Source organism: Oryctolagus cuniculus, chromosome 4, assembly GCF_964237555.1.
Source record: "Oryctolagus cuniculus chromosome 4, mOryCun1.1, whole genome shotgun sequence".
Taxonomy (NCBI): Eukaryota; Metazoa; Chordata; class Mammalia; order Lagomorpha; family Leporidae; genus Oryctolagus; species Oryctolagus cuniculus.
The window spans coordinates 2,868,108-2,879,454 of NC_091435.1; the positions used below are offsets into that span (position 1 = coordinate 2,868,108).

Sequence of the window (11,347 nt, forward strand, 5' to 3'; positions counted from 1 at the left end):
ACACACACCATAGTCACTACACACCCACACACCACAAACCATACAGTCACTACACCCCCACCACAAACCATACAGTCACTACACACCCACACACCACAAACCATACAGTCACTACACACCCACACACCACAAACCATACAGTCACTACACACCCACCACACCCACACCCACACCATAGTCACTACACACCCACACACCACAAACCATACACTACACACACACCACAAATCAGTCACCACACACCCATACCACAAATCATAGACACTACACACCCACACCCACACCATAGTCACTACACACCCACACACCACAAACCATACAGTCACTACACACCCACCACACATCATAGTCACTACACACCCACACACACACCATAGTCACTACACACCCACACACCACAAACCATACAGTCACTACACACCCACCACCACAAACCATACAGTCACTACACACCCACACACCACAAACCATACAGTCACTACACACCCACCACACCCACCACCATAGTCACTACACACCCACACACACACCATAGTCACTACACACCCACACACACCACACCACAAACCATACACTATACACAAACCACAAATCAGTCACTACACACCCACACCACAAATCATAGTCACTACACACCCACACCCACCACAAACCATACACTACACCCCCACCACACCCACACACACGCCCACCACAAACCATACAGTCACTACACACCCACCACACCCACACACACACCCACCACAAACCATACAGTCACTATACACCCACCACAAACCATACAGTCACTACACACCCACCACAAACCATGCAGACACTACACATACACACCACACCCCACAAACCATACACACCATCACCCACACCCACCACACACATACCCTCACCCTCACATACACCCCCATAAACCATACATGCCCTCACCCACACCACACACCCTACCCTACCCACAAACCATGCAACACCACACAAGCCCTCACCCACACACCCCCCCACACCCATACACTCACCCATGCCCGCACCACACCCTCACACCCCACGCACACATGCACCCCCCCCATACCCACCCCCACACTCCACACACCCTCGTGCCTTGAGCGGGTTTTATTTTCAGAGGCGGGGACGCAGACGGTCTAGACCGCGGGCGGCTCCCTCAGTGCCGAGGCGACTCTCGCCCCGAGGAGGGCTGCGGCATCCTGAACTTTGAGAGCTCCAGGTTGAGGTCCAGGAAGGTGTAGGGGGTGTAGTCGTGGTGCTGGAGGTTCTTGTAGGTGGTGGCGTCGGACGGCTCCGCAGGCGCCAGCGCGGGCTCTGGGGAGGAAGGCAGAGCGTGAGGGGCGGGCGCACTGCCTACAGCCCGCGGCGGGGGCCCAACCGGCCACAGGAGAAGCTCCCGGAGCCACGTGCCCCCGCAGCGAGCTGAGTTCACCCCAGCGGCGGAGACGGGCACCAGGCCCTGGCGTCTTCGCGTGGTTCCTCAGCCTCGGACGCCTGCGGAGGGACTCCGGGGCCACCCGAGCTGCTCTGCCCTGGAGACCGGCTGACAGCAACCAGCAACGTCAGGAGGAAACTTGCAGACACGCAGCCCGCGAGCCTCCTGGGACTCGATCAGGCACACCCGGGGCTCTGTCAGGGGCGGCCTGCGCTGCGCGGCTGACTGCTGTCTGGAGGAAGAAGTGGCTACAGCTTAGGTTCGTAGACTGAAAATACGAAGTCAGCTTTACTTCTCTAATGGGAAAATTCACCAAAGCCCGCACACCGGAACTTCTGCCGATCCTGAGACTGCAAAGTGTGGGGCAGAGACAAAAGAACCCTGTTCCCAGCCGTGGCACACGGGCCGCGGGCTAGGCGGAGAGCTGAGGGCACGCGTGGGCACCCGGGCGCGGCACGCGGCTCCACCACCGCGTGGACACCCCAGCTCCACTGCCCGGTTTTAGCTGAGCTCAACGAAAGCACGAGGTGACAGTTATCCCATCTCAAGCCAACAATGCATCACCGTGGGTAAGACGAGGAAGGCGGCAGCAGAGACGAGGGCTCTAAGTCTCGTCGAGACCCAGCCCACGTGGGAGCCCGCGAGCCTGCAAGCCCGCAGAGTCGGCCCGGCCCAGCCCAGCCCACCCAGGGGCTGTGCCGTTCCGCCTTCTAAGGACAAAGAATATTTGGAAAAGCAAGCAAGCGTTCAGGACCGCAGTCTGAGACCCGGACTCTGCGTCTTGTCCTGCGGGTGTGGCGTCCACTCCGCCCCGCAGCAAGCGACGGCAGGCGGCCGCACCAGGAAACGCGGCCCGGGCGTCTCGGCGTATCAGAGAGGAGCGAGGGCAGGGGAGGAACACACGGCCCATGGCGGCGGCGGGGCGGCGTCAGGGCCGCGGCCTCCCAGACGAGTGCCCAGGAGAGCGGGCAGCACAGGAAGGAAGACCGTCCACAAAGCTCGCGACAGCAGCTCAAGCAGACCACGGGCTTTCGGGAAACTCAGAGAAGGGCTCCACGCAGAGCTTGGCTGAGTGACACCTGGCACTTCCTGCTTTAACTCTAAAAAGTGAGTGTTCGCTCAGGCCTGAGCGCGCGAGGCAAACGTGGGGCTGGGTCTGCCCAGAGACCCCGCACCCAGGGCAGACACTGAGCTCCCACGCTCGCTGGCTCAGCCAGACGCTCTGTAGGCACAACAGTGGACACTCAGCGCCCAGAAGTTAGGGCAGGACATCAAAACTACACTGTTCAGGGAGCCGTCAAGAGTGCCAAGGGCACACTCCCCAGCTTGGGGCGGCGCTGTGGCGTAGCAGGCGAGGCTGCCGCCTGCAGTGCCGGCTCCCACGTGGGCGCCAATTCGAATCCCGGCTGCTCCACTTCTGATCCAGCTCTCTGCTCTGGCCTGGGAAAGCAGTGGAAATTGGCCCAAGTGCTTGGGCCCCTGCACCCACGTAGGAGACCCGGAAGAAGCTCCTGGCTCCTGGCTTCGGATCGGTGCAGCTCTGCCCATTGCAGCCAATTGGGGAGTGAACCAGCAGATGGAAGACTTCTCTCTCTCTCTCTCTGTAACTCTTTCAAATAAATAAATAAATTAAAAAAAAAAAAAAAAGAAAAGAAAAGCGTAAGGCGCTTCAGGGCCGCATGTGAGGCAGTGGATCCTGCAGGACAGGCACGCCACCCTTCTCCCATCAGCCCTGCTGCCCGTGGCCCAGGTCATCGCACAGACACAGGAGGGAACTAACTGGAGTCGGCCCCAGGGACAGGAAGGGCTGTGTACCCTGTGCGGCGTCCCGCGGCGCCAGTGCAGAGGCGGCCTCCGTCACCCCGCCCGCTTCCTCGCACACGTCTTCCCCGTCCACGGGAACGGTCTTCACGCTGCCCGGGGGCTCCCGATCTTCCAGGACCTCCGCTGTGGCCGTCGCCTGCCCGGCCGTCACCTGCCCGCCCACACTTTCTTTTCTCGTCGGGGGAGACGCGGCCTTCAGGCTGGGTCCCGGCGCTCGCTCCCGATGGCTCTGCTGGGCACCGGGGGGAGCGGCCTGCAGCTGCCCTCCTGGGCCAGCCTCTGCCGTCGCGGGGGCAGACAGCCCTGGTTCCGCGTGATCGGACGAGGCGTCTCTGATGTCACACGGCTTCTGGCTTCCTCTGTCAGCGCCAGCCGACAGCACTACTCTCGGCACCTGCTTCCCCGCTGCGTCCCGCCGCCCGAGCTCGGCGCCTGCTTCTGGCTTGTGGGCTGCGGCTTTGGGCTTGGCCTCGCCTGTGTCCTCCCAGGGCTGGGCGGGGGTCCCGTTCTTCCTGGGTGGGTGGGCGACAAACGCGTGCGGCTTCTGTGCCCGGGCTTTCTCCTCTGTGGAGGCCTTGGCTGCCGGGGGCCTGCCTCTGCTCTTCCCGCGAGGACGGGCGCCTGGGCGGTCACCCTCCTCGTCGGACTCAGAGTCGGAGGAGCTGGACGAGGACGAGGACGAGGACGAGCCGTCCGGCCCTCTCCGGCCCTCCCGCGTCACTGCTGGGTCTGAGCGCCGCTCTCGGGACGGGAATGGAGCTTTCCGAGGAAACTCTACCAAAGTCTTCCCGGACAGGAGCCCGTGCGCCCCTCCGCCTGTGCGGCCAGCCGACGGGAGAGCCCGGGGCGCGGCGGCCGTCTGCCTGGCCGGCAGCTCTGCCCCCTCCTGGGGCTCCACTACATCTAGGAAATGCACAAAGAGCAGCGTTATTTTCCACACTTGACCCGACACCCGTCACACGGCCGCGCTCGGAACGTCGCGGTGTGACGGCCCCGGGGAAAGCCGGCTGGGGGAGCCTGGCCAGGGTGCCGCCGCCCAGCCTGCCCCCGCTTCTCACCACGGCACTTCCCTCGAGACGACGCTTCACATTCTCAGACCGCACCCAAATCTAAGGTAAATTATAATAAAGATATTTTTGAATGACATTCAAGTTTCAAAAATGCGTAATCGCTTGAATCCCTTAAAAGACATATTTCTCAAAAAACAAAAGAGTTCAGAACCGTGACTCCTATCTGGACGTGGCGCGTGTACTGCCTGCACACGTACAGGGGTCCTGCAGCTCAGAGCGCCACCCGAAAAAGGAAGACAGGTCCTTCAGACCACGTGCGTCGCTGGGATTCCCTCAGCCAGCAAGACAGAGCGTCACAGCGCCTCCCAAACTGGAATTTCCTGTCACGCACACCAGAGGGAACAGGCTTTAAGCCTGAAAACATTCCAGTATGAGAGTCCCATATTCCAGTCACTGACGGAGGGTGGGATTTCGTGGAAGAACACTGTTGTCGCTTTCCTCGCAAGCACAGAACGCCCTCCCAGCCTCCTTCTGAACACCAGGCGCTGTGTGCTGAGCCGCAGACGGACAGACGAGCGAGACGAGGGGCAGCACACGCTCACACAGGGGGGAGGGGAGGGGCGGGGAGGGGCGAGGAGAGGGGAGGGCAGGCGGACGCGGGGAGGCCTAACCGCCCCCGGCGCACTGCGGCCACCAGGCACACAGAGCAGGTGCCGAAGCAGTAAGCGGCGGCTCTCAGAGCTCAGGACGCTGCACGCGGCACGTCGCCGACCGCCGTCTCCCTGACCACGCCTGTACCACTCAGAAATCCCAACCGACCATGCACGGTGTGCGGCCTCCGCCACCTGCCAGCCACCCACCTTTACTGTTTTATTTTCCTTCCAAGACTGATTTATTTATGTGAAACGCAGAGCTCCAGAAGGGGAGAGGCAGAGGTCTTCCACCTGCTGGTTCACTCCCCAGATGACCCCAACTGCAGGGCCGGGCCGGGCCGGACAGCAGCTTCTCCTAGTCTCCCATGTGCGTGCAGGGGCCCAGGCACTCGGGCCATCAGCAGGGAGCTGGGCTGGAAGTGGAGCAGCCGGGACTGAACCAGTGCCCATACGGGATGCCGGCGCTGCAGGTGGAGGCTTAACTTGCTATAGTCTTTACGAAGCTACGCAGATGTTATTCAGTCAACAACTTAATGCTCACTGGCAAAATTCCACCAGTGAACGGATTCAAACTCACCAAAGCCAGAGGGCCTTGTGGTTCTCCAAGAGGGTGCACGGCGTGCACGGTGCACCTGTGAGGGCAGCTGGACGGCGTGCACAGTGCACCTGTGAGGGCAGCCGGACGGCGTGCACGGTGCACCTGTGAGGGCAGCCGGGTGGTGTGCACAGTGCACCTGACAGCAGCCGGGATGCTGACACCTGCGCCACACAGAGCCGGAGACCGTGGACGGAAAGAGGCAGAACACGGGCTATGGGCCGGGGCCCTGCCTGAGGACAGACCCTCGACCTCTGCTGAGCGCTGTGACCCTGACAGCAGCTGCCCAGGGCCCCGTTACAGGCAGCCGGAGGGGCTGAGGGCGAGAGCTCCTCCAGACCCCTGTCGGTCACCCACACGGGGGAGGCAGCCCTGCACGTGCGGTGTAGAAGCACCACTTGTTCTCTTCGTACAGGGATTCACACATAAGTGACAGGCCACAGCTGTGTGTCAGGTTGCCTTCCCTCCCAAGAGTACTCAGCCGTCCACAGAGCAAGGACACGAAGCGTGCCCCAACCTGTCCCACGTGCATCCTGCTGAGGCCCGCAGGGCCCACCACCGCCAGAGACACAGGCTCCCGGAGAGCCCCCGCCGGGCTCCAGCTTGGGCCCCCACAGCACAAGGCGGTGGTTCTCACTCACCCACGAGCACGATTCTAAGAAGGGACTCCTGGGGCTGCCTGCAGTGCCTGCATCCCGTATGGGCGCCAGTTCCAGTCCCAGCTGCTCCACTCCTGATCCAGCTCTCTGCTATGGCCTGGGAAAGCCGTGGAAGACGGGCCAAGTGCTTGGGCCCCTGCACCCGCGTGGGAGACCTGGAAGAAGCTCCTGGCTTCTGGCTTCAGCCTGGCCCAGCCCTGGCACTGCAGCCCTTTGGGGAGTGAACCAGTGGACGGTCACTCTCTCTGCCTCTGCTTCTCTCTAACTCCACCTTTCAAATAAATAATTTTTTTAAAGGGGGGGGTGGCTCTTTGGCGTGACCATCTGAAAATCCATTTAGCCGTAACTCATGAATCTGTGAAGTAGAATCACGGGCATGAGACGTCAGGACGTTAGCAAAGAATTCGACTACTTGTTCGCTAGTGAACACTCAACAGATACCAACATGTGAGGTGTGACAGTTCACCTAGCGCTCCCACAGACGTTCCCAGGTGGGAAAATGGTATCGTGACTGCTCTGGGAGGGAGTCCTTGTGTTCAGAAACACACTGAAGCACTCGCACCTTCAAGAAGGGCAGCACACCGAGTAAGTTCCTGTGGAATCCAGACCCCAAGTGGACGGGGTGTAGACGCCACGGGACGGCGCCCACGTGGATGGGGTGTAGATGCCACGGGACGGCGCCCAAGTGGACGGGGATGGCGCCCAAGTGGACGGGGTGTAGACGCCACGGGACGGCGCCCAAGTGGACGGGGATGGCGCCCAAGTGGACGGGGTGCAGACGCTATTAGGTTCCAGGCCCGGCTGCTCCACTTCCGATCCGGCTCCCTGCTACTGCTCCTGGGAAAGCAGCAGAGGATGGGCCAAGTGCCTGGCCTGCACCACGTGGGAGACCCTGGCCGCACTGGCCACCTGGGGAACGAGGCAGACGGTGGAGCAGCTCCCTCCTTCTGAAACTTAGGTCAGCCTTCGTAAACAGACTGGTGGGGGCGACGGGAAGCCGCACCCGGATCCGAGCTCCGGTTCTTCTCTCTGTCCCGGCTTCCTGCTGATGCGTCCTAGGAGGCCACAGCTGCACTCGGGTCCCCGCCACCCACACAGGGGACCTGGACAGAGCTCTGGCCCGGCCCAGCGTGCCACTGCAGGCATTCAGGGTGTGATCAGTGGCTCTTTCCCGCCACCGCTTTGCCTTTCAGATAAACACACACATGCACACACAGACACACATGCACACACACACGCACACACACACACACTGTCGCAGCACAGGCAGAACAACTGTGGAACAGCTGCAAACAGCCCAGACGTCCTGCATCCGCACAGGGCGGGAGATGCCTGCTCCCCGCGCCCCCGCGCCCCTGCACCCCACTCCCGCACCCTGACTGGGTGAAGCCTGGGACCCCAGCCGGCCCAGGGACTGGAGACGGGGAATGGGCAGGATTCACGGCGGGGCCCTGGAGATGCGGCACGGCTGTCGGCATCACCCGCTCCATGGCCTCCCCGGGCGCGCGGAGCACAGAGCAGCCAGGCCGGGCAGGGGACCACGGCCAGCCGTTCCCGAGCGGATCCGGGACCCCGTGGGGATGGCGAGCAGGGCTGGCAGGAGCCCCACGACGGCCCTGAGGTCTTACTTTTGGGTGCACCCTGCTTCTTGGGGGTCGGCGGCAGTCCCTTCTCACTCCTCCCGGATTCCGCGGAGAGAGGAGCCGTGGCAGCAAATCCTCGGAACACGCGTGCTTCTAGGAGCACCGTCTGGTGGAAGAACGAACACGCGGGGCTGTTCAGCAGGGTGCCACCGGGCCAGCTCACGACCCGTGAGGACCACGCAGGAACCGCACCCGGGCAGAGGGCGTCACCCGGAGTCTGTCTGCTTATCTTTAAAGATTTATTTATTTATTTGAGAGGCAAACACAGAGACAGACAGACAGACAGACAGAGAGAGGTCTTCCATCCGCTGGTTCACTCCCCAGTTGGCCGCAACGGCCGGAGCTGTGCTAATCCGAAGCCAGGAGCCAGGAGCTTCATCCAGGTCTCCCATGCGGGTGCAGGGCCCAAGCACTTGGGCATCTTCCACTGCTTTCCCAGGCCACAGCAGAGAGCTGGATAGGAAGTGGAGCAGCCGGGACTGGAACCTGCGCCCACGTGGGATGCCGGCACTGCAGGCAGTGGCTGTACCCGCTACACCACAGCGCCAGCCCCCACACAGTGTATTTCTAATGGTTACCATGATTTTCCCAACATACTTGTATGCGCGGTATGGAAATTCTAAATAAAACAGGGGTTTCACGAACAATCACGACCAACACGCGGTGAGTGACAGTCCCACGGGGTCTTTTCCCTCCGTGAGCCCACAAAACACTGTTTCTGGGGCCGGCGCTGTGATCCCACATGGGCACCGGTTCGAGTCCCGGCTGCTCCACTCCCCATCCAGCTCCCTGCTGTGGCCTGGGAACGCAGTGGAGGATGGCCCAGGACCTTGGGCCCCTGCACCTGCGTGGGCTTAGCTCTGGCCGTTGTGGCCAACTGGGGAGTGAACCAGCTCCCCCACCCCCCTTCTCTCTTCTCTCTGCCTCTAATTCCGGCTTCCAAATAAGTAAATAGATCTTGGGCCTCTCACCGCGCGTGGACTCAGCGGCGGCCCGCAGGCACACGCACACCTAAGGCGGTGCGGCCACGCGTGTTCGCGGGGCGCGCACGCGAAGGCTGACCCCGCGCCCCAGAGATGGACCCCCCGCACACACTGTATTTTAAATTATCCTGCAGCGAACGCCGCAGCAGCACCGGGCCCGCCCAAGCCCGACCTCCCCTCCCGTCCCGGCCACACGGGAAGCAAGACGTCGCCGCCCTCGGCCGCCCCGCGGCCCGGCCCCGACGCCGGGGTCCCCGCGCGGCCGCCCCGCCTTACCTTCAGCGCTCCGGCTCGTCCCTGCCGCAGCAGAAGCGCGGCCGCCATGGCGTCCGCACACGACCAGCCGCGCCGAGTGGACACCGGCGGAGGTCGCACGGACACCCAGGCGAACGCTGCGCGCGCACTCCCGCCTGAGTACACGCCCCGTGGGCCGGGCTCACCAATCACAGGCGAGCACGAGGGCGGGGCTGGGCGGGGCGGGAAGCGGGCGCCTGCGCTCGCCCCGGCTCGGGAACCCGCCCCTTGGGCCGAATTCACCAACCACAGGCCGCGTGGGGGCGGGACGGAGGCCGAGTGGCTGCGCGAGCCCGCCAATCAGAGGCAGGAGCGAGAAGGGCGCCGCCCCCAGGCCGGCCCGGAAGATGGGTCCGCGCCCTGCGAGGCGCTGTGGGTGCCCTTGTGGGCGCGGAGGAGCCCGGGGCGGGAACTGGGACTGCTCCTCACGCCTTTCCCCGTCGTCGCAGCCTTGAACCGACATCCTGCCCGGGCGCGCAGCCTCCCACCTCGTGTCCTGGCGACCTCGCACCCCGTGACGTCAGCGCGGTCCACGCTGACGTCAGAGTTGGCGCAGGTCAGCAATGGAAACTTTCAACCCCCGAATGATTTTATTTTTATTTATTTATTTTTTTTTGTGACAGGCAGAGTGGACAGTGAGAGAGAGACAGAGAAAGGTCTTCCTTTGCCGTTGGTTCACCCTCCAATGGCTGCTGCGGCCGGCGCACCGTGCTGATGGGATGGCAGGAGCCAGGTGCTTCTCCTGGACTCCCATGGGGTGCAGGGCCCAAGTACTTGGGCCATCCTCCACTGCACTCCCTGGCCACAGCAGAGAGCTGGCCTGGAAGAGGGGCAACCGGGACAGAATCCGGTGCCCCGACCGGGACTAGAACCCGGTGTGCCGGTGCCGCAAGGCGGAGGATTAGCCTAGTGAGCCGCGGCGCCGGCCTAACCCCCCGAATGTTTACAGCGTTCAGTGTGGAGAGCCCTCAGAAAGCCAGGCTCAGTCGTGGAGCAGGGGTGGATGGTCAGCCTCAGTGCGGGGGCCCACCGCCCCTGGAGGACGGCCTCACTGATGGGTGTGCGAGCCCGCCCCAGCCCACCGCCCCACCAAGGACGGATCAGAACCACCAGGGAAGCAGAAAGCGAGGCATTTCCTGTGGCTCGGGCTGGGGAGCAGCGCCCAGCAGGTGGAAGCAGACTGGAGCCTTCGGCCCCTGCCCCTGCCCGTCCCTGGGAGCCACAGCCTGGACCCCGCGTGCTAGGCCCTGGGCAGGGTGGGGGAGGGGTGCCGGTGCGGGGAGGGAGGAGGGTCTCACATCGTGGCAGCCTCCAGGCTCTGGGTGCAGGTCCAGAGCTGCTGAGTTACGACGATGGCAAAGCCAGCTCGGCCGTGGACCTGCTGTGGCCTGAGACACTTCGCGGCCGCGCCGGGCCCAGCCAAGCCTGTCGGGGAAATACACCACCGGGTGGTGCCCGCAGCGCCCGCCTCGCCTTCCTGCACCACTCGGTGCCGTCTTCGTTCTATACCTGGATTAAGCCGGTCTACGAGTCCCCGGACTCCCTGGGCACTCTGATCAGACCCTGGTTCTGGCGCCCCCAGGATGGGCCGTGGTCCCGACGGCCCGCTGCACCAGGGCTCAGGGCCCTGTCCAGTTGGGTGACCACCAGCCGCAAAGCTGTCCCCTCCAGACAGCGGCCTGTGGAGCCGTGGCTGTTACACCCAGTGCAGGGGTAGGCCCTCCCACAGGCCTGGAGAGACGAGGAGGGGCTCACTGTGTCCGGGAGACAGAAGGAGCAGGCCGGCGGGGAGCTTGCTGGGAAGTGAGCGTTCTTGCAGGTCTCCTCCCCCAGGCGTCTCGTCTTGGTACAGAGCCAGCACGCAGCTCGTGCCAGCCGGCCAGAGCCCCATCCCAGAGGGAGGGGACCCACCTGTGCCTGTGGCCACCTGCGTGGAACAGAGCCAGCACGCGGCTCGTGCCAGCCGGCCAGAGCCCCATCCCAGAGGGAGGGGACCCACCTGTGCCTGTGGCCACCTGGCCACACGGGCTGAACACTTCACCATCCAACACAGGGGTCTGCATCTCCACATCCTGTCTGTATGTTTAGGGTTCGCCTTAATTCATTCATTTTCTTTAGAACCATCTAAGTTTACAACCTCATGGCGGAGACTCTGAGTACAACTAAAAGTCTCAGTGCAAGACGCGTATTCACCTGGCCTTGGCTATGTGAAGAGAGGGAAAGCATTCCCTCCGGGGCCGGCGGCGCGGCTCAC

General features: G+C 62.9%; 1 protein-coding gene across 2 annotated transcripts; it reads right to left on the reverse strand.

The window, feature by feature from the left end:
* Nucleotides 1-1,089: 1,089 nt before the first annotated feature.
* On the reverse strand, nucleotides 1,090-9,250 carry NDUFV3 (NADH:ubiquinone oxidoreductase subunit V3). Of its 2 annotated transcripts, XM_051829962.2 has the most exons (4): nucleotides 9,076-9,234; nucleotides 7,802-7,922; nucleotides 3,248-4,159; nucleotides 1,090-1,311 (listed from the first exon to the last, which is right to left on the reverse strand). In XM_051829962.2, exons 1-4 carry the CDS (start codon nucleotides 9,121-9,123, stop codon nucleotides 1,154-1,156), a joined length of 1,239 nt encoding a protein of 412 aa, XP_051685922.2. In that variant the 5' UTR covers nucleotides 9,124-9,234; the 3' UTR covers nucleotides 1,090-1,153. The 2 variants fall into 2 exon arrangements, with proteins under 2 accessions (XP_051685922.2, XP_051685923.1); XM_051829963.2 differs by lacking the exon at nucleotides 3,248-4,159 and having other exon boundaries at nucleotides 9,076-9,250.
* Between the last annotated feature and the right edge of the window lie 2,097 nt (nucleotides 9,251-11,347).